Below are 21822 nucleotides of genomic sequence, written 5' to 3'. Positions count from 1 at the left end.
ATAAATACAAATATTGTGATTGTATTAGGAGCCAGGGTTCATATATTATATTTATATCCATCAGTTATTGAATTGAAGGGGATGTTGCTCAGTGAACATTTGCTTAGCACAAAAAAATCCCAACAGCAGAAAAAAAGTAAATTAAGCATTAAAATACAAAATATATGAGTTAATGCTTCCCCAAATTTCAACAGTTTATGCTTATAATTGTTTTTCTTTTCCAAACTATAAAACAAAGAATTTTTTCAGCCAGATTCATAGTTTGAATTTGGAGCAAAAAGTATTTAATTTTGTTTACTACATAAAGCAGAAAAATAGATTGAGGGTGGATTTTTAAACTGAGATTTGTATAAGTGATGTTTAAAGAAAAAGAAGTGTTTTTTTCGGGGTTGGGGATTTAGCTCAGCGGAAGAGCGCTTGTCTATCGAGCACAAGGCCCTGGGTTCAGTCCCCAGCTCTGAAAAAAAGAAAAAAGAAAAAAAGAAAAAAGAAAAAAAAAAGAAGTGTTTTTTTCTTCTGGGAATCCACCTCATCAAGTCGTTGAGATGAATTCTCAGATCGTGGAGTTGTGTTCAAGTTCAGTATTTGCTTCTTTTGGGCCACAGTCCCATTCTGTACTTCTGGGTTGAGTCAGACTAATATAACACAAGCTAAATCTGAACTCAAGATGCTCTTCCTTAGCTTTGCAAATGCTTCAGTCGCAGATACATACTACAGTGTGAAGGCTTCCATACCTGCTGTTCCCAGAGTATTCCTGTGTTGCTTTTCAGTGTCCTCTTACCTAGCACTGCAGACTTACCAGTCTGCCATAAACTTTGCCTACCTCCTATACACCCCTGGGAGGGAGATAGGTACTTGGAGGTCATGCTATAGGAACAACAGGGCTCTGATTCTAAGTTGGGGGCTCTAAGGATTGAGTCTTGTTTTGCTATCTCATTCTTTCTTTCTACCTTTCTTTTCTTCTTTTCATGTTTCCATCACTTGCATCTTTCTGTCCTTCCAATATTTGCTGTAGAATGAATGCTATCCTCTATAATACAACAGGCATTATCACCATTACCGGCATCAGTGTCCATGGCCGCAAGAGTCTCTCACAATTGAACTGTAGACTTTCCCTTTAAGAAAAATAAAAATGGTAGGAAAGGATTATTAAACGCTTACCCGACAATTTAGCCACTTCGGCTTATGTAATTCTGCCCCACCTACATAGCTCCTTTGTTCTTGAGGGATAACTTTTTCCCTGTACCTGTGAGGAAGTTGTTACCCATGCTGAGGTGAGACTTTTTAATTATGAACTGGATTGGGGTCTCACTCATGTTCCTGTAGGTACCCCTCTCCCAGTGCTTTGGTTAGCAGGGTCAATAAATCCCACTGTTCCCCAAGTTGCGCCTTTCATAGAATCATTACCTGGGTCTGTTTTTGATCTGTCTAGGGGGAGCAGGTGTTTGTTCATGTCTCCCTGGGGAAATTAATAAAGCCACAAAGCAACACTGTTCCCTTCTCCTTCTCCTTCGCTGACTAAACATAGCTCTGAGGTTTAGCAAGTTAGCGTAGCATCGCAGTTCCGGTTTATTTAAAAGGTCTTAGAAATCATTTCACTTATAAGAGGCTAGAGTTTATCCAGGGAAGGTGCTTTAAAAGTTTTCTTTTTTCTGTTTTTAAATCCCAAGTTAATACCATATCTAAAGGGAAAATAACAAACTGTTAAAGAAGTTGATACAAAATATATAACAGAGCTGTGGAATCGCACATCATCCATGGTCACTTTTAAATCCTAGTGTAGAGGAGCCTCTCCCTGAAGGCACCCTGGCAATAGCCGATAAGTAGTCCCCAGGTTGGTTCTACAGCACAGATGGTACTAAACCTTATAGATACTGTTATATCTCCACACATCCTCAAATGTAATGCTCTCTTCACTCTCAGGACGTTTTTTTGCTTTGCGGCCCTGGCTTTTGCCATTTTGTCTGGCAAAAGCTGCACAGATCTCACTTCTTCCCAGTTTCCCATGTAAAAAGATTCATGTTTAGTGTTGATCTTAAATTGTAATACACGCTTTGTTTTCTTAGTAACCCAAGGACTTTTACCTGTTTGAGGCAAACCTTTTATTGGTTTTTTTTTTTTTTGAATGTTAAAAGAAGCAGGCATCACTAATGTTGGGGTATATTAAGTACAATAACGTTAATGTAAACATAAATACTTATGTTAGGAAATATTCTAATAACCACATTGGCTCACAAATGACTATGGGTCAGTGGTTACAACTTATAGCTTACAAATGTATTTGTTATGTTTTTCATTTAATCTTTTGGAGGGGTCAAGTCACAGCCAAAGGACAAAAAAAAATCTAGAATACTTAGTCTATATTGTTTTGCATTTTTACGCAGACCATGGAGGCTGAATCAGGATCTACAGCCATCATCTCTGGATTCTGAGAGACTTACAGTTGTTCTCAGTCCCTGTCTGAACTGTTTCCTTCATTGTTGTTATTCATTTGTCCATTCAGGCATTTGTCTGGATTCATCTCATGGTCGATGAAGAAATCTATGGCCAGGTTCTTGCTTAGCCCCTACACACAGAATAAACCAACGACTGAGGCCAGGTTCTCACTTACAGAACTTATTCTTGTGGGAGCAGTGAGATTTGTTTCTGTAGGAAAGTGATAATAAGATTATGTACTTAATGTCACTTTGGACCTTATAACAACTTCAGGCTTGACCTTTAGAGTATCTGGAGTCTTTCACATGAATGGTACAAGTCTTAAGACTGGAGGGCTGGGACAAAGCAAGGATGGATACAGGCTGGAGAAGGGCAGTTTATTCTGGAGACAGGGATGAGTGGTAAGGAGGTTGGCAGTTTTTTGATCTGGATATGTGAATTATGTTGATACCTAGGACAACACAGTATTACTATAGATATTTTGAAGTTTTGAATACTAGGAAAATGAGACTCAAAGGGACTTCACAATTACAAAGTAAACATGGACTTTTATGTCAGATAATACTCCCTTCCAGATGGAGAAGGAAAATTTAGCCTGAGGAACTGGTGCTCAGAAAAAAACAGAAGCGTTGTGGGTAAAGAATGGGCTCAATGTTTTGGTGGTTAAAGCAGACAGACATCCCTGGACTTAGAATGGAAGGATATCGTTTTGAACTTAATGCTTGTATGTTTGTATCTTTACTTTTATTGTATGGATGTTTTATCTACACATATGGCTGTTTACCTCCTGGGTGCCTGCTGCTGCCTGAGGAGATCAGAAGAGGGCATCAGAGCTTACAGGTGGCTGTTAGCCACTGTGCGTGCTCTTGAGTCGAATCTGGGCCCTCTGCAAGGGCAGCCAGCGAGCACTCCTAACCACTGAGCCATCTCTCCTGCTCTAGTTTTGAAATCCTTAGTTCTACCAATTAGCTGTGGGACAGTGTGTAACACACTGAGCGCTGGGAGACCCGAGTTCTGTTTAATGATAGGCTAATTCACAAAGTTGACAAAGACAAGGATTTATAAACAAAACCGGCCAAACAAAACCTGCTTAGATATTGGCCATATGAAGATACTGTGTAAAATATTTACTAAATTTCCATAATTAGCGCTGCTATTACTAATAGGTAATTGCCATGACATCGCACAGTGAGATACAAATTACAGAATGGAATGTTTTCTAGGCATGCCCGTCCCCACTAGATGCCAGGGCCTCATCTGGGAGGTGTAAAGTGACTTAACAGGTGTTTGAATTCATTAGCCAATTATGTACAATTCTTCCTTTCTTCATAATATTTAGGCTCTCCCAGAACAATATAATAGGAGCTAACTTTGTATTCCCTTTGCCATAGCCACCGGATGGCCTGCAGTTCTTTCCATTGTCGAAGGCCTGGGTTGATTTGAAACGTGGTTTAAAATAGAACAAAAAGAATGGGTTTTAAAAACGCAACCCAGACTGTAAAATTCTGGCATGTCTAGTTACCGCCTAAGAGTCATCATGGAACCTGATACAGGAATACAGTTTCCTGCTAATACTGTTTGGGCTAGGAGCAGTCTATCTAGTTATTTTAATGCTCATGATTGGAATTTAGAGCACAGCGTTCATGTTTGTTCCCTTTTTGATTGATCTTGACTTGCATGACTCGCACACAAAAAAAAATGTTTATATTTCTGAAAATTGTTGAACTAAAGGTACCCAGCAAGGCGCAACACCTGACAACTGAGGGTTCTAACCAAGAGTTGTATTTCAGTAAATAGGTTCCAGTAAGGTCTTAAAAAAACTCATTTCTTCCAACCCCCTCCCGTCTTCCTTTTCCTCAGTCCACACTAACTATATGTCAGTCATGTACCTGGCAAAACTTCATGCTTGTCTCTCACCAGGGTTCTAAGGGCTGTGAGCCAGTCAAACAGTGATTGACAGTTCAGTCGGAGAGAGTCCACTAAACCACAACTGTTAAAGCAGACAGAATTCCCATTAGACAAATGCGTTCTGGATGCAGTCCAATGATAATAATCTATTAAAACAAGTTGTCCGATCTTATGAGTTAACTTGAAAAGAGAAGTGGATGCAGGGTGATTTGCAAAATGTTTGCACGTGTAAATTCGGTTTATTTAATTTTAAATAATTAGGGTGTAGTGGTGATTAGTGCTAATTGCAGCTGTGTCAGGCTGAAAGAATTAATCCAAATATGTTTTGTACATGAACCCGACTTAGTAAGTAAATCTCATTTAACTCTGGGGCTTTTAATTGATAATATTAAAAAAAAAAAATCAAAGGTATGCATCTTAATGAAGGAATCCGAAGTTTTAACTCAGTCTGAAATCACTGAAATCTAGTACTTTAACGATAGCTACAAAGACATGGTTAAAAGGAAAGATTAATAACTCGGGTTTTAATGGCCCTAAAAATAGGTATTTAATAAGTACATAATTATTTTATTTTAGTTAATTTAATGTAATGAAGCCTCTGGATTGCACTGAAGTTTCAGTCAAATAGTGGTCAGAGCACCAACATCATAAGTATTTCTCGGCTTTCAAGTTTTCTGTTACCAAATCTTCCTGGGAAGTTGCCTATGAACTTTCTGAACGTTAGAACGTCCGTATTAGGACGTTTGAAACAAGTGTGTGATCAAAAATAGAATGTCATGTAGGAAAAAGCGAAGGAGAGGAATTGTGTGTCCAGCAGTTACAGGGCGCGTTCATCCACCGGGTAGCTCCCAGGAGCAGGCTCCAAGACTGCGCACTGCCAGGTAGCCCCTGGCCAAAATATAAAACACATTCTTGGAGAGTCTGTCAGAATGGAACCTGAATGGCAAATGTCTTGAGTTTCTTATTTGTCTCTAAACATCTGGCTCATGGCTACTTGGCAGCTATATTAATATTTCCTACTGATGTATAGCTATACAACTACTTTAGATAGCGAGAGAATGGGATGGGTCGCTTACCATTCATGGCCATTTGTCTGGTGACAGAGGCATTAAAGCAACTGTTTGTGCTTGGAGGATTTGATCCAATTTATTCGCAACATAGATCTTATCGTCTACGATATCTGATATCTATTTTGTCTTTGAAAGACTCATCTCTGGAATAAATAACAAGATGCCTTGACCTGGAAGATAGTCACCCTTTCCTACAAATTATGGCTTAGTCTTTTTTTCCATAGGATCCACGCCTAGACCTAGTTTCTGCTTGTCAGGCAAAGTGATCACTAAGGGCGCAAGTCCACATATTAGTCCTTTGCTGCTTCTAACACATTTTCCGTATCAGAGGGAACAAACCTTAGGGTCTGCCCCTCACTTACCTTTCTTAAAACTAGATTCTTGTCACCAGTAACTCCCTTTGTTCTGCGGATGTGTTAAAGATTTGGCACAACCATTCCTTTTTTTCCCTCCTGTATTGGTCAGCTAGTGGTGGGTGTGATAGCCCCCTCCTGGTTTGGTTTCCAGCATCACCTGACTTCAGTACCCCTGTGACTCCCAGTTCTTCCCAAGTCTTCTGGGAACCACTAATGGTGATAGTGCTCCATCAAGTGCCACAGCGTGGGGCAGCAACCTCTCAGGAGCTAACGTTGCCTCTACTGGAAGGATGATAGACAGATGCTTTCCCGTGTGAAAGCCTTCTTTCAGAAACTCACATTGCCTCAGTTGCCCCAGTGAAGGATTCTACTGTTACTTTATAGACTTACACTTCGAGAATAAAGAGAGGATTTACATAAGACGCCTAAGATGCGTCCAAATGAAAGCCTGCACTTTTATTTGTAGGAGAAAGCAAGGTCACTTGCCCATTAGATATCGGATTACTCTGTATTTAGCAGAAGGCAAAATGTACTCACAGTATCATCACATGAGCACATGAAACACGGAAATTATGCTCTTAAGAACACCGATCAGGTAGATAGGCATATTAAGTGGTATTTGTATGTATAAAATCTTCTTTTGCATATGTTGTCTTTTGTATTTGTATAGGAAAACTCCCACACTCATTAAGGAGCTGTCTATTATGATATCTTTGAGGGAAGAGGGCTGTATGGCAGCCTCCCCACTGAGTTAAGTCTCATTATAATTTGTCTCTTTATGTTTGCAAAATGCTAGGCTCCCATGCTCCGCTCATTAATGAGACTGGGACACATCTCATAATGGGGGTAGTTTGTGGCTCGAAAGCCACACAGAGTCTAAAAAAAATGTTGCAGTTTCATTTACTGGTGCAGGAAATGGATTTGCAAGAGGGTCCCCCCCCCGGTTGAGGGGAGATAGAAGTTCCTTTACCAAATTCAATTAATTGTGAGCTCTTTTGATTTTATTATTTCTGCTTTAGTTATATGTTAAAGATGCAGAAAGGAATTCTACACAAACCAAAATGTTTCACTACTTTAAAAATGGGTGTTTTTTTACTTTTGTTTGAAACATCCTTTTCTGTTAACATTGTTTCTTAGGTGACAGAGGGTATTTTCTTCATATATTTTCTTCATAAAGGCTGGATTGTTCTGGAGCTAACCTGATTTGACCACAGCTCACTGCTTGGTGGGAAGTCTTAAATCTCTTATTTGAAGCTAAACAAGATTACTCAAGAGGCTGACATTCAGAAGCTTGCTGTTCGTACAGTGGGTTAGGGGCCATGGCACACCCGCACAGTTCCACTAATTGAACTCTTTGAGTACTTCAGCTGCAGATAGTTAGCTGTTGAAGGGCCTTGCCATGGGTACGCAAGGAATTGCTAACCGCTTGATTTCCCCACGTTAGCCTAATGAGGAAGAATGGGTCACCATGCCAACGAAAACACCATAGCAATAGGGTTAGAAGCATCTTTCCCTTGATAATTTGCCTCCGATTTAGGATTCTGTAATACAATGTGAATCCTGTAGTGTGCAGGAACCAGTGGAAATATGATTGAAAGTCAGTGTCACCTTGTATGATAAATATAAACAGTCATGCTCAGCAAGATAGAATCCCACTTATTCCATTTAGAAGCAGAAAAAAAAAAGTTAGTGCAATGTTAATATGTAATTGCTTGTTTTCCTTTTCTGTCAGCTTTGAGATGCTACTGGAACAAAAGCCCACCTTTATGATTTTATTTGCTTTTGAGGAATTTTAGGTTTTGCAACATTTCTAAAACAATAGGCATATTTTTTTAGAGTAGGTGCATGTTTACAAAATAAATCTACAAGCTAATACTGGATACATTATTGCTTATTCTATTATCAACATCTTGCATTCAGACATACATTAAATAGTGTTAACAAGAGTCTATAATTTATATAGATTCCATCCCCTCCCACTCCCCATTATAAACTTAGCATCCCATGGCAGATTTCCCCACGCCATGTATGAGAAAACATTACATTTATTTGTTATAGCTTCATGGTCTTGGTCATGACCGTTTTTGAGCCTTATGATAACTTTGCTTAAAGATTCCCGGTTAGCTACTGTGTAGACTTTGTCTTTGCGTTCAGTTTGTCCTTTTACAAACAAATTAGACTCCTTTGAATTTTGAGAGGGAAAAGCCTGATTTATAAAGTGAAAGCATCATCACATGATATCAAGGCTAAAGGCTTGCAGCATGACATCACCATTCGAGTCGAATTTGATCATCTGGAAAAGGCTGGTTTTGTTTGTTTGTTTGTTTTCAATCTCAAAAGGCAAGCGTTTTCTTTCCAATAATTCTACCTTGATACTGATCTGGGAAGGAAGTCATCACTCATAGGCCGCATTTAGGTCGTGGGTAAGAATTACACGTGTCTTCTTTAGGTATAGTATGCATACAAATTATTTGTCATTCATTTACAAAAGCAGATTGATGATAAATGCATTATATAGACTCATGATATTCTATACTTTGTTTTAAGTTATAACCTGATACTATTTCGTTTGTTGTTGTTGTTGTTGTTGTTGTTGTTGTTGTTGCTGTTGTTGTTGTTACTGCTGCTGTTGCTGGCTTCCTCCGTACCCCTGACACCAGTGTTACTCTGTGTGAGTATTGAGCACAGATTGCTCTGAGCTTGTCTTGAATATTTCCTTTTCTAACTCTAGACTCCGTCCACATTTCCAAGAAGGTCTCATTCTTTTTATTAGAAATTTTTATTAGAAGGAAAGATCTGGATGCAAGGTAGAAATTACTTAACATGTGAATAAGCAAAAATTTTAATGAGAATTTAAGTAAAAAATATTAAACATGCCAATCATGATGCCCTGGACTCCTCTCTGGTTTCTTTTCTCTCCTTTTTCATTCTAAATCAAATGGTCATAGTTAACCTGTAGTGTCAAATGTGTACGTAATGATTATGAGGATTACAATAGGCTAATAGTTCGATTTTGATTGAAAGAGGAAAAAGAGGACTGGGGGGATGGCTCAGTGGGTAAAGTGCTTGGTGTGTGAGCATTAGAACCAGACTTTGAATTTTTGGTTATAAAATCTGGGCATGGTGGCATACGTCCGTAATCTTCAGAGAAACAAATGGGAGGATCCCAGTGACCTCACTAGCCAATCAGTAAGTTCCAAGCTAGCAATCTACTGTCTCAAAATACATGTAGAGCAATAGAGTATGCGGCCGCATGTCCCACATGGGCCGCACCATGTATACTTACAGATACTTGGTCTTTACACACATGCACACACAAACGCACACATTTAACGATTTTCCTAAGTCAAATATGTGTGATATTAGGCTTTACTTAGAAAATCATGTGTTAAGTCAGATACCTTATATATGCTTTGAAATCTAGACTCTCATGCCCACCTTCTCCTTTATGAAAACTTTTAGTGAGTTATAATCTGCAAAAGTTGTCTTCGGTGAATTGTAATCTCTAAGTGATGCGCTACACGAAGTTCTATGTTTATCTGTTGTATTGATGACTTGCGTTGGTTGTTGAATTTAATGGGAGATATTATTGTATGCTATAGAACCAGAGTAAGTAAATGCTATTTTAATATAAAAAAGTTTTTTATCACGCCAGTCTTCAAATTCTTTCATCATAATGGCTAGGACTCCTCTTTGACCTTCTTCATGTCTTTTCAAAAGCCAGACGTTAAAATTCTTTCGTCTTATCTGTTTCTCAGTGTGGGGAGGAAAAGATTCTTAATCTTTCATCGAAGCTATTTATTAGAAAAACTCATTTTTCTTTTAAAGTGAAACAGATTATCTTCACAGACAACTTGATTATATTAAAATAAAAGCATTCATTAACCACAAAAATATGTTGTAGATGGAAATAATTTCTGCTTATACTTCTGCACATGTATTCTTTGTTGTCACTGTTCAAATTGTTGTGGATTTAAATTCATGTTATGGGGCGGAGATCCAGTAAGGATTATTTGGGGCCGGAGGAGAGCTAAGAGGAATTCTATATTATTGATAAAAAGAAAGCTTTGGCTTCAGTGATAAGTGACGGATACTAAATAGATGGTGAATGGTTTGTTATGTCTGCAGACTTGTTCCTCTGTCAGAGCGTTCGGGAACTGATGTTTATCTCCTTTATTCTTAGCACCACGACCATTGCCAAGGGCTTAATTTGGAATTAAATGAGCCTTATGCTTAAGTAATTTATTCTCATTAGTTTGCCAAAAATGAGTCTCAGGATGGGTGTAGTACTCCAAGGCAGAATGCTTACATTTTTGTTTCGTTGAGATTTACGTATTTCTTTTCGTTTTCACTTAGTTCCCGAAAGTCTGAGATCAGAAGTCTACGTTGAGTCAGCATTCATCAAGAGCGGTTTTTCAGGAACTACAGAGAGAGTTGTGTTAGATGGATTAGTTTATATGGATTAGTTGCCTTTTGCCTCTCTCTGTTTGTTTGGTTGGTTTGGATTTTCTTTTGTTTGTTTGATTTTTGTTTTTGTTTTATTTTTGTTAAAGAGGATATTGGGGGAAAATAGTACACCACAGGCCTCCAGAAACATACCAGCACCAAGCACCAAGCACCAAGCACCAAGCACCAAGCACCAAGCACCAAGCACCAATTCCCATGCCAAGATTTCCTTATTCACTTTCCTTTGTGCTCCCAGAGATAGGTGGCCATTTTTATGTTGTGAGCTAAATCTCACATATTTGTTTATTAGGAGATGGCTTTGCTCTTTAATTCATTTAGTGTGTCGATAAAATGTACGTTTTTGTCTACTATGAACCTCTTATTCATGGTTCATTTCCATTGTATGCTTTTTTCTTTTTCTTTTGGTATCTTAGTAGTTCTGAAAAAATCCTTCTACAACTTTCACAATGCAAGTATGGATATTGGAGTGATTTTTCCTTGAACCTATTTGAATTTATTAAGAGCTAGGCAGAGGGAGGGAGGGATCTGGGTGGGAGAGTTGAGGGGGAGGAAAAAGGGGGCAGAGGGGGGAACAGGTCCAGGCATGAGAAGAGGCAGAAGTCCAGAGGACCAGGAATAGAAATAAGTAGCAGTCAGAGGTGGGGAACATGGGATCCATAGAAAGTCCCAGAAGCTAAGGATGCAAGAGGCTCCCAGGACCCTATCGGGATAGCATTAGTGGAAATACCCAACAGCCAGGAGATAAACAGCTTGAAGAACACCTCCAGTAGATAGACATGTCCCCTAGTGGAGGGATGGGACCACACACCCATTTCAAAAAATTTTTTTTTCATCCTTATTAATTTGAGAATTTCTTATTTACATTTCAATTGTTATTCCCTTTCCCAGTTTCCGGGCCAACATCCCTGTATCCCCTCACCCTCCCCTTCTCTATGGGTGTTCCCATCCCCATCCTCCCCCATTATTGCCCTCCCCACAACAATCACATTCACTGGGGGTTCAGCCTTGGCAGGACCAAGGGCTTCCCCTTCCACTGGTGCTCTTACTAGGCTACTCATTGCTACTTATGAGGTTGGTGACCCAGCATTGTCCCTGTCTAAAGAAATAGAGCAGAGACTGAAGGAAAGGCCATCCAGAGACCCAAAGACCACCCCAGCTTGGAATCCATCCCACCTGCAGACACCAATCCCTGACACTATTGCTGATGCCAAGAAGTACTTACAGACCGGAACCTGGTATAGCTGTCCTCTGAGAGGCTGTGCCAGAACCTGACTAAGACGAATGCAGATACTAACAGCCAACCATTGTACTGAGCCCAGGGACCCCAGTGGAATAGTTAGGGGAGCTCTGAAGCTGCTGAAGGGGTTGCAACCCTGTAAGAACAACAACAGAATCAATTAGCCGGACCCCTCAGATCTCCCAGGGACTAAACCACCAACAATAGGGTATACAGGGGTTGGTCGGTGGCTCCCTCTCTATATGTAGCAGAGGATTGCCTTATCTGGCATCAGTGGGAGGGAAGGCTCCTGGTCTTATGGAGGCTTGATGGCTCCAGAGAAGGGGAATGCTAGAAGGGTGAGGTTGGAGTGGGTGGTGGGTGGGTGGGGAAGCACCCCCTTAGAGGCAAAGGGGAGGGGGATAAGGTGGGAGGGTTTGTGGAGGGGATGGCGGTGGAGACTGGGAAGTGGGATAACATTTGAAATGTAAACAAATAGAATAATTTAGAAAAGAACTTAGATTCCAAGCTGTAGATCGATGTCATTTTGGAGCAAAGAAGTGAGTTAATTCTCGAAGAAAGACTTAGCTGGCACAAGCTGTGTCTGATTTGGTTTTGTGTAAAAATGCATTGGTTCCCCATGTTTACTTAGAGCTTACAGTGCATTCGTATCAGGAAAAGATGTTGCTGTAGAACTTAGGAATCTGATGTACATGGAGATGGGGAAAGTGTATAGAGAAGGCTGGGGACAGACACAGACACAGACAGACAGAGAGAGAGACACAGACAGTAAGCATGGCTACCCAGAGCTGTAAAACAGCATTTCTTTTTCTTCTTTTACTTTTAAAGCTTTTATATTTTTACTTTTAACTAATTATTTTTATTTGCATTCTAGGTGTTGTTCCCCCCCCCCGGTCCCTCCTCCCATTCCCCCTCCCCTCTGCCTCTGAGAGTGTGCTCCCCCATCCCACTTCAGCCCCTTCTCTGAGGCCTCAAATCTCTATAGGATTAGACCCATCCTCTCTAATTGAGGCCAGGCAAAACAGTTCTGTGGTAATGCAACATTTCTGTGTTTTTAGATAGTCAAGATTCTAGATACGGTGCCTTAATGTCATGTTGATGTTGTTTTCTTTATGAGCCTTCCTGGGGGGTGGGGCATTGCTGGTGCAGATTCGGCTTAACAAAGTTTAAAATGTTGAAATAAAGACAACTAAGGAATGAGTTTTAAAAGTTTAGGGACACCGTTGCGGGTGCCAAGAAATGCTTATTAACAGGAGCCTGATATAGTTGTCTCCTGAGAGGCTTTTCCAGAGCTCACAGCCAACCAACCATTGGACTGAGAACGGGGTCTCCAATGGAGGAGTTAGAGAAAGGACTGAAGGAGCTGCAGGGGTTTGCAACCCCATAGGAAGAACAACAATATCAACCAACCAGACACCCAAGAGCTCCCAGGGATTAAACCATCAAACGAAGAGTACACATGGAGGGACCCATGGCTCTAACTGCATATGTAGCAGAGGATGACATTATAGAGCATCAATGGGAGGAGAGGCCCTTGGGAGTTCCTATCAAAAGTCATGGTAACCATAACAAAGACATTATAGATATTAGGAGGACTTGGAAATTTATAGTCATGTTGGCACTGTCTTTAATCCCTGCAAATGTGAGGCAGAGGCAGGCAGATCAGCGTCAGTTTGAGGCTTATGTGGTCTATGTAGCAAGTGCGAAGCCAATCAGGACTACATGACCGGGTGACCCCAAAATAAAATAACACATTTTTAATGGGGAACAAGTATAAGTTATAAAAGTTACAGTCACTGTAACAAATAAAGTACTAAGTTTAGAACCTAGCCAGAATATATCTGTTTCAATAGTCAGAATGTAGATTGTTGCCGTTGTTTGAATGTTTTCAAGAGGCAAGTTTTGAATCCAGTAAACACATCTGGATTCTCCTGTCATAACATCTCTTAGGTCTTTGTTTTGTTTTGTTTTCCTGCTTACACTTGCCGTTACTGCATCGTTCTTTTTATTGCTGCGCTCTTCTCTACAGCAGAGATGAGAGTTAGAGGCATCCAGTTAGAACTGTTACTCAGTCCTGCAGAGTAAGGGAAGTAGGCCATTTTCTGAAAAATGGGTGCAATTGGAGATAATCAATACTAAAATAATTTGGACTCAGACAAATTTTTGGAAAAGTTTCCTTTTTGTTTCCTGTGTGGACTTTATGCACCCTGGATACTTGGCTCTCTGACTCGGGCTGCTGTGAAGCTGACTTCTTTAGTTTCACCACCTTCTAGTGATTTCTATTGATCATGTGCACAAGTGCATTGCAGACAATGTTTCTCTTAATTGCCACATGGCCTCTAATCCTAAGGGCTGACTAAGCCTTATGACTGTACTGCTCTCTTGGATTTAAAAAATGATCTTGCTTTTCTTTTGCTTTGTGAGTTGTTGCACTATTGTCTTTGTGTTTAAGCCTAAACATGTTTAATTAGCTTACGTGTAGCAAACATAGATCACCAACTATAGGTGATACAGGTAGTTGATTTTTCTCTATGTTTTCAAATTTTCCACCTGTGTTATACAATGTCTCTTTACCCAACCTATTTGATTGCTCTGCTAAAGTAATTTCAATGGCATTTGTATCCAGTTCTTGTTTTTTAAGCTTTATATGAAGTATACATTTTTCTCTATGATTTCTCCTTCTCCCTCTCCTCTTCCTCTTCTTTTTTCTTCTTCTTCCTTTGTGGTTTTTTAGGGGGTTTCTGGGTAGCCTTGGCTGGTAACTTCTTAAATAATGATTCATTAGGTTTTATAATATTTTGTGATTCCTGATTAAGAGATTAAAGAATTCTAGTGCTAAATTGCATCTTCGAGTTGCAGTCTGGTTTGCCGATCTCATCACTGGATGCTACCTTGTATAGTTGTCTCACATCCTTTGTATCTTAGACTTCCTGACTCATTTATTAAGAATTCAGTTTCTCTGAGGGCCTGGGAGCATGGCTTACATTTCATTGTTATTTCTTTAGAATTAGTGAAATCTGCTATAGCCATTCGAATAGTAAAGGTCCAATTCTCTTAGCATTTCCGCTGTCCAGATAAGACTGGACAGTTCTGGATGGAGTGATTACCGGCTGAAGCTGCATACCATCACCTAGGTATTCTTCCTAGATCAGGGCCCAAATATTTTTATCTCTGTTTTGAAAAGAAATCATTTATGTTCGCATGTGTGGGTGTTTTGCTTGCTTGACGCTTTGTACCAAGTGCATGCAGTACCGATGGTGGCCACAAGAGGCCACTGGTTCCCCTGAAATAGGAGTTTCTGAAGGTGGTGATCTGCAGTGTTGGTGCTTGGGATCCAACCTGGGTCCTCAGAAGGGTGGCCAGTGTTCTTCCCAGAGTCTCCTCTCTAGCGCCTGGGCATCTGTGTTTTTAAAAGCCATAGTCTTCCCAAAGGTCTGCAGAGGGTAGTATCTGATAGCTGAACATGAGCCTCTCCTCCTTATGACCTTCGCATAGACCATGCACAGGATTGTACCTGTCCCAGAGGGCAGGCTGGCTGATGGGTTGGATGAACTAGTTATGTTTCTGCTACTAAGAGGCACTCTTTTCTAATGTTCAGTCATTGACCATGTTTAGCTGTCATACGTGTAAACTTCAGCTTCTGTGTGTGTGTGTGTGTGTGTGTGTGTGTGTGTGTGTGTGTGTGTGTGTGTGTTTGCTGGATTTAGCTTTTAAGTCTTTCAGGTCAACTCACTGGAATGCCTGTGTCTTGTCCATCTCAGAAACAACGGTGTTGGGTAGTTTGATTCACTAAAACAAGAGGAAAAATAAAAAATACCCAAGCAGCTATTTTGTGATGTCCACCTCTAAGCTGAGACTAGGGGATTTTAAGTTATTTAGGGGAACCTGAGCGACACTGGGAAAATTACCTTTGGAGAAAAAAAAGTATTGATACTTGATTCAATGAAATTTTCTTATCTTGAATGTATGCACAAATCAGATTATAGGCATTAAGTTAGAAATTGAAAATCTCAAAGATCTTAAAAGGAAAATGAAGAAAAGATTTGAAGGACGGGATGACTGGATTAGTATGGAGTCTTGGTTTTTCTTTTCTTATTTTTTTTCAAATTATTTTTTATCGGATATTTTAAAATTTACATTTCAAATGTTATTCCCTTTCCAGGTTTCCCATGTTTTTTTTTGTTTGTTTGTTTGATTTTTTGGTTTTTGTTTTTTTTTTTTTTTATCATACTCTTTTGCCACTTTTTATAGCATTCACTGAGAGGGCATTCAGAGATGTGAGCAATGCCAGACAACTGATTCAGTGCCCTTTTAATAATGCTACTTACCATTGCATTAGAATGAATGTTCCAGGAACATGGGGTTCTGCACCCATGTTCACACACACACACACACACACACACACACACACACACACACACACACACACACACACACACACACACACACTGCCTATTTTGGAAGTAGCTTGTTAGATGACACCACATGCTTTGGCTTTAGTTATTTATTTAGTTATAAATATATTCACTTAAAACCTTTTAAATTATATTATCACATAATATAATATACTAATATATTAAAATATATTATTTTAAAGATTTATTTATTCATGTATGTGATTGTATGTACATACATCTGCTCATTAGAAGAGGGACTACATTGGGACGACACAGTCATGGGCTGCCATGTGGGTGCTGGGAATTGAACTCGGGACCTCTGGAAGAGCAGCCAGTGCTCCTAAGCACGGAGCTATTTCTCTAGTTGTGCTGTATTTCTTTACAAATCATGCTGATGATTCAGTGTAGGGCCATGTGCTTGCTCTGCAAACATTGGTACTGCTGAGCTACATTCCCGCCCTTGGTTCACTGACAGCATCTGTTTCACTCTGCCTGGCCTTGAACTTATGACCCTCCAGCCTTGACCTCTCCGTTGCTGACACTGGAGTGTCACTTACCATCCAGCTCTGTTTTACCTTGGTTAAAGAAATGAACAAGAGAATTCTTATGAACACAGATGTCCTTTTTTAAATCTTTCCAATTCTTTCTCTTAAAATAAAGAAATCCTTTACTGAAACTTAGTTAAAGACTGTGGAGATTGGAAAAATGTATTTGGTTATTAGACATTGTATGTTGTTATTGTCAGTGTGCAAGTGTCATTGAAACTGGCTAAAGCTCCCCATGACTTAGACCTGAGCAGATATGACTGTTCTTTGCTTCCTCTATGAAATCTAAATTTATAAATAAAAGGAGACAGCCATCTGGTGACTGCTGTTGCCGGTGCAGTGCCAAGTACCACAGAACTGGTCTTTCCTTTTGACCTGCCACTGGGAAGGAAATAATTGAATTTATTTTGTAATGGTCAGAAATTGAATGCTTTGGTCAGTGATGTTTTAGAAAGGGATTTGGAGAAGGGAAAGACATTTATCCAAAGTTAGACGCAAGGTAGAATCCTAGTCACTTTATTTTTAGATGAAGGTTTTCCTAAGCATATTTTAAAAACGATGCAAATGAAGTCGTTTTAATTTAAGTGCCCCTTTAAAAGTGTTTCAGCTGTGAATGTTAAATGTTCTCATGTTGCAGTGATGACAATGATGTTGACTCTTCTCCCTCTCTTTTGCTTTCAGAGGAAGAACTTGTCTCTCTTTCTCAGCATTAGCTTGTTAACATTCTGGGGGACCAGCCTTTTGGGTGCCCGGTTATACTGGATGGGCAATAAACCACCAAGCTTTTCCAACTCCGACAACCCCGCTGCTGACTCGGACAGCCTTTTGGCTCGCACGCTCACCTTCTTCTATTTACCTACCAAGAACCTCTGGCTATTGCTCTGCCCGGACACCCTGAGCTTTGATTGGTCCATGGACGCCGTGCCTCTTCTCAAAACAGTTTGTGATTGGAGAAATCTACACACTGTGGCCTTCTATTCTGGACTTCTCCTCCTCGCCTACTGTGGTTTGAAGAGCCCAAGTTTAGAAGGAGAGTGCAACGGGAAAGCTGTGACAAACGGCAAGCAGAACGCCAATGGCCATAGTTGCTACTCAGACGTGGAGTACCGGAACTCAGAAATTAAGCCCAGCTTTGCATCCAAAGTAGAGAATGGAATTAAAAGTTGCGTATCACAGAGACCTCAGCTCCCTTCCACTGAGAACATTGTCATCCTGTCTTTATCTTTGTTGATAATACCTTTTATTCCTGCCACGAACCTGTTTTTCTATGTCGGCTTTGTAATCGCAGAGCGAGTCTTATATATTCCCAGTATGGGCTTCTGCCTTCTGATCACAGTGGGCGCCAGAGCCCTTTACGTCAAAGTACAAAAGAGGTTTCTCAAGAGCCTGGTTTTTTATGCTACAGCAACGTTAATTGTCTTCTACGGACTCAAGACTGCCATCAGGAACGGAGACTGGCAGAATGAGGAGATGCTGTATAGATCAGGGATCAAAGTGAACCCCGCCAAAGGTAACGCGTCATTTTATGGTTTTTGCCTGGATGCTTTGCACTTGCAGCCTCCTTAGAGCATCGTTTTATGCCTTAAAGCACAACGTTGCAGATGAGATCCTTTTATGCGAGGCCTGTATCTTCCCTTCTTATTTTTGTAGAGACACATTATATAAGCAATTGAGATACGGTCCGCATTTCACGATTGCGATAGGAAACGCATTTCCTTGTGTTCCTGATTGTGTCTCCATAGAAGAATTAGAACTTGTGTTGACTGGAAATAACGACGATCATAAGAATTTAGGAGGATGCTTACTGTCTGCGTTTTAAAATATGAATAATATCTATCTCTTTGATCATAGAATGGAAGTCAGTTTATCTCATTTAACTATGCTCTAGGCACTGTTGGTCAAGCATTGCCTGAGGGAATATGGCAAGACTTGGAGGTGAGCTGCCTCAGAGTCTCCCTATTGTGACATAAGTGTAGGTGTGATCAATGTAAGTTTTGAGGGGATTGAATATGCTCATGGTTACCATTAGTTAAAGTAGTTAGTGCATCCCTAATTTAAGATTCTTAAGTAACTTAAGGGTGGAAAATAAAAAACAAAAAACAAACAAACAAAAAAAACCTTTGTATACTATTAAAACAAACAAACGAAAAAGGACAGGTACTATTTCTTTTAATGTAGAGAAAAGTTATTTTAACCAGTCTCTAAATGGATAGACACAGCAAACTCTAGTTTTTGTTAAAACACAAAATTATTAACAAAAAGCTGATCTCAGAGTTTAGACAATTTAGATATTGGTGGAAACAAGCGAAAGTAAGGAAATCAGGTTTTCATTTAGTGCACATATGCATCACAGTGCATTACGTCACGGTAAAGCCCCCTGGGGTTGTAGACTGGTGTGATCTGCCTTGTATGAGCTGAACCCAGATCTTCTGGAAGGGCAACAAGAGCTCTTACCTGCTTAGCCATCTCCTCAAGCTGGGTTGCAGAGGTTTCTAATGAGAACAAAAGGAAGAGTTGAGGTTTGTTCAGCCTGTGAAATTCTTCAGTTATTTTTTGCCTCCCCCCCTCAAAAAAAAAAAAAAAGAAAGAAAAAGAAAAAGAAAAAGAGAAAACAAAAATCACTATCATGTAGCTTTTGTAAGTAATGGATATTGCCCAACCCTAAGACTTGTTCAAATTGTTGCGGTTTTTACAGAATGATTTTCAGGTAGTTTTCCTTTGGTGGTCCATACAAATTTAGAACAAGCCCACATTGCTGGTCCATGTTCTTGTCATTTCAAAGGGAGGCATGTAAGGAATTAAAACAAAATCTTCCGGCCCTGTTATTTGAATCACCATGTTGTTTGGGGGGATTTATGAAAATTTCTGGCTAAATTTCATCATGCTAAGCTGCTGTTACTGAGGGCTCAGATAAGAGGCGCTTCGGGAAGATAGAAGCTGTTGTTTTTTTCTCATGGCAATCTCAACACGCGCAGCTTGGAGCTGATAAGGTGGTGCCATGGCTTCTTAGGATCCCTGCTTCTTTTTTGTTCCTCTGCCATCTCCATGGGTCGCCCTGCCCATGTGGTCCAAGATGGCTCATTATCACATCAGTGCCTTGGCTGAAGGGAAAGGAGAGAGGAGGGGTAGAGTGTGGGCGTGCCCATTCTTTCTAAGTTACAGTGAAGACGTTATATACACTGTGCTTGCCCAGAGATTATTGGCTACATCTCTCTGGGAGAAAGACTGGGAAGTATTATCTTCGGAAGTCCAACCATCCAGCCAAATGTTATTACTCTGAAAGACAAGGAGGGACATATTTAGATGCCAAGGTCAAAATCGCCATCTCTGATACACATAAGGTAGAAGCATTTTTAACCACATATGTTGTTTTCTGGATTAAGGATTTGATGGCTGACAGCTGTGATCTTGAACCCAGTGCTTTGGTGGGAATAGTTAAAAATGCCTGGTCATTTCTTCATCACTACAGTAAGCTACCTCATAAGCAGCTTGCCCGTGCTTTCTTCATAGCACCTGACAAGTGGCGTACGCTCTGAGCATCTTAAGAGTAGGTAAATGACCGCTCAGCTGACCAGAACTAGTAAAAACACTTGCAGATGGTCTACAAGTTCCAGACACCTGCCTTATCTGCTGATGCACCTCATTTTACTGGATGGACGGTCCATTTTCCCAGTAGTCGGCTGGGAGGCCAAGAGTTAGTTGTGCGTCCCCTCTTCTGGGGTCAGTTCATGTCCATTCTACCTGCAGTTCCTTCAAGCTGTGTCTTGAGTAGTCTCTCCAGCACCTCACCGTGTTGTAACATCTCCACTGCCATGTCCACAGACTGCAGTCATCCTTCACGAGACCGGTGGTTCTCAACCTCCTAATGCTGCAACCCTTTAGTGCAGCTCCTCATATTGGGGTGACCCCCCTCCCGTCCCAAATGTAGAATTATTTTTGTTGCTACTTCATAACTGTAATTTGGCTACTGTTATGAATTGTGATGTAAATATCTGATATACAGGGTATCTGATAGGTGACCCCGTGGGATTGAGACCCACAGGTTGAGAACCATTTGCTCTAAGGTATTATTAAAGGATTCCTACCTGAACCCAGCCCCTTCGTCCTAGTTGATTTTTCATCCCACCTTGTAATTTTTTATTTTATGTCAGACAGGATAACACAAATGGAGAGTTCTCAATGGGGGATTTTGTTCATTGAGATTGCAGTTTTATATATATTCTTAGGCTCCCAGATGTGTCCAATTTCTCTAGTGTCTTTGCATTTTGTCTCACTGTCTTTGGGTCTTCCTAAAGACTCAGACTTTATTTTTGTGTATACTAGTATTTTAGTATCTAATGCTAGACTGGGTCCTTTTGTACATGTTGGAAGGTGTTATGTTATCCAATGATTGAGTCTCGGCTTTTATAACTGTGATCTTTTCCCTCTTTTCCTTTGTCCCACTTCCTGTTGAGACAGGGACGTTGGAAGTGATTCAGGCCAGAGGACGCTCTGTTGCATCTGGACAGGCTGTAGCGTTTTCCTTTCTACTACAAAGCAGACCTTTGTGCAGAAGGTGCTATGCGTAAATTTCCGACTTAGTCTTCTTTGCTTTAGTTAGGGTTTCTATTGCGGTGATAAAACTCCATGACCAGAAGCGACTTGGAGATGACAAGAGTTTATTTCATCTCACACATCATCCAAGTCACAGTCCATCATGGCAGGAACTCAAGCAGGGCAGGAACCTGGAGGTAGAAGCGGATACAGAGGCCATGGACAAATGCTGCTTACTGCCTTGTGCCCCAATGGCTTCCTCAGCCTGCTTTCTTAACTACCCAAGGACTACCTGCCCAGGGGTGACCCTACTCACAGTGGGCCAGGAATACCTACAAGAACTTAAGAAGCCTTGCCACACGGCATTTTCTCAACTGAGGTCCCTGTTCCCAAATGAATGATTCCAGGTTCTGTCAAGTTAGCACAGCACACTTTTCTACCATATTACCTGAGAGAGTGAGATCTAAGCCAGCTGAGCGGAATTGCCAGGCACCTCCTCCTTGGTAATTTCCTAGCCTTCAAGGCTTCTGCTCCTGGGAAACTCACCTCTGCTGCTCTCTCTGGCTTTGCCTATTCCTGCAAATTTCCAGGACCAGAGACCATTTCAGTTTCTTTGATGTCTGAGCTGACACGCCGATTCGATTATTATAGCTCACACTTAACCGACATCCCAGTGACCCCATGGAAATATGCAAGGATACACATGACGCTCCACACACCCCTGTTTTCTGCTCATTTCTCATTTCTTACCACAGCATCACAGAGAAGGTGCAAATATCTAGCAGCTTCGCCTTCCCGTGCTCCGTTCCAGCCCCGAAAGCTGCTTTGATGCCTTCTATTTGCCTGATAAACTCTGACCACTGTGCCTCTGTC

The 21822-nt window shown here is 40.6% G+C and overlaps 1 protein-coding gene across 1 annotated transcript in view; it reads left to right on the top strand.

The window, feature by feature from the left end:
* Tmtc2 (transmembrane O-mannosyltransferase targeting cadherins 2) overlaps positions 1–21822 on the top strand; it is a 383050-nt gene that overhangs the window by 179703 nt on the left and 181525 nt on the right. The window contains exon 3 of the mRNA XM_032911909.1: positions 17098–17926. Coding sequence (XP_032767800.1) covers positions 17098–17926 — 829 coding nt within the window. The remainder of the gene's footprint in view (positions 1–17097; positions 17927–21822) is intronic.

This window comes from Rattus rattus, chromosome 1, assembly GCF_011064425.1.
Source record: "Rattus rattus isolate New Zealand chromosome 1, Rrattus_CSIRO_v1, whole genome shotgun sequence".
Taxonomy (NCBI): domain Eukaryota; kingdom Metazoa; phylum Chordata; class Mammalia; order Rodentia; family Muridae; genus Rattus; species Rattus rattus.
The sequence above is the reverse complement of the archived record's forward strand: the minus strand, read 5'-3'. Positions and strand labels throughout refer to the sequence as shown.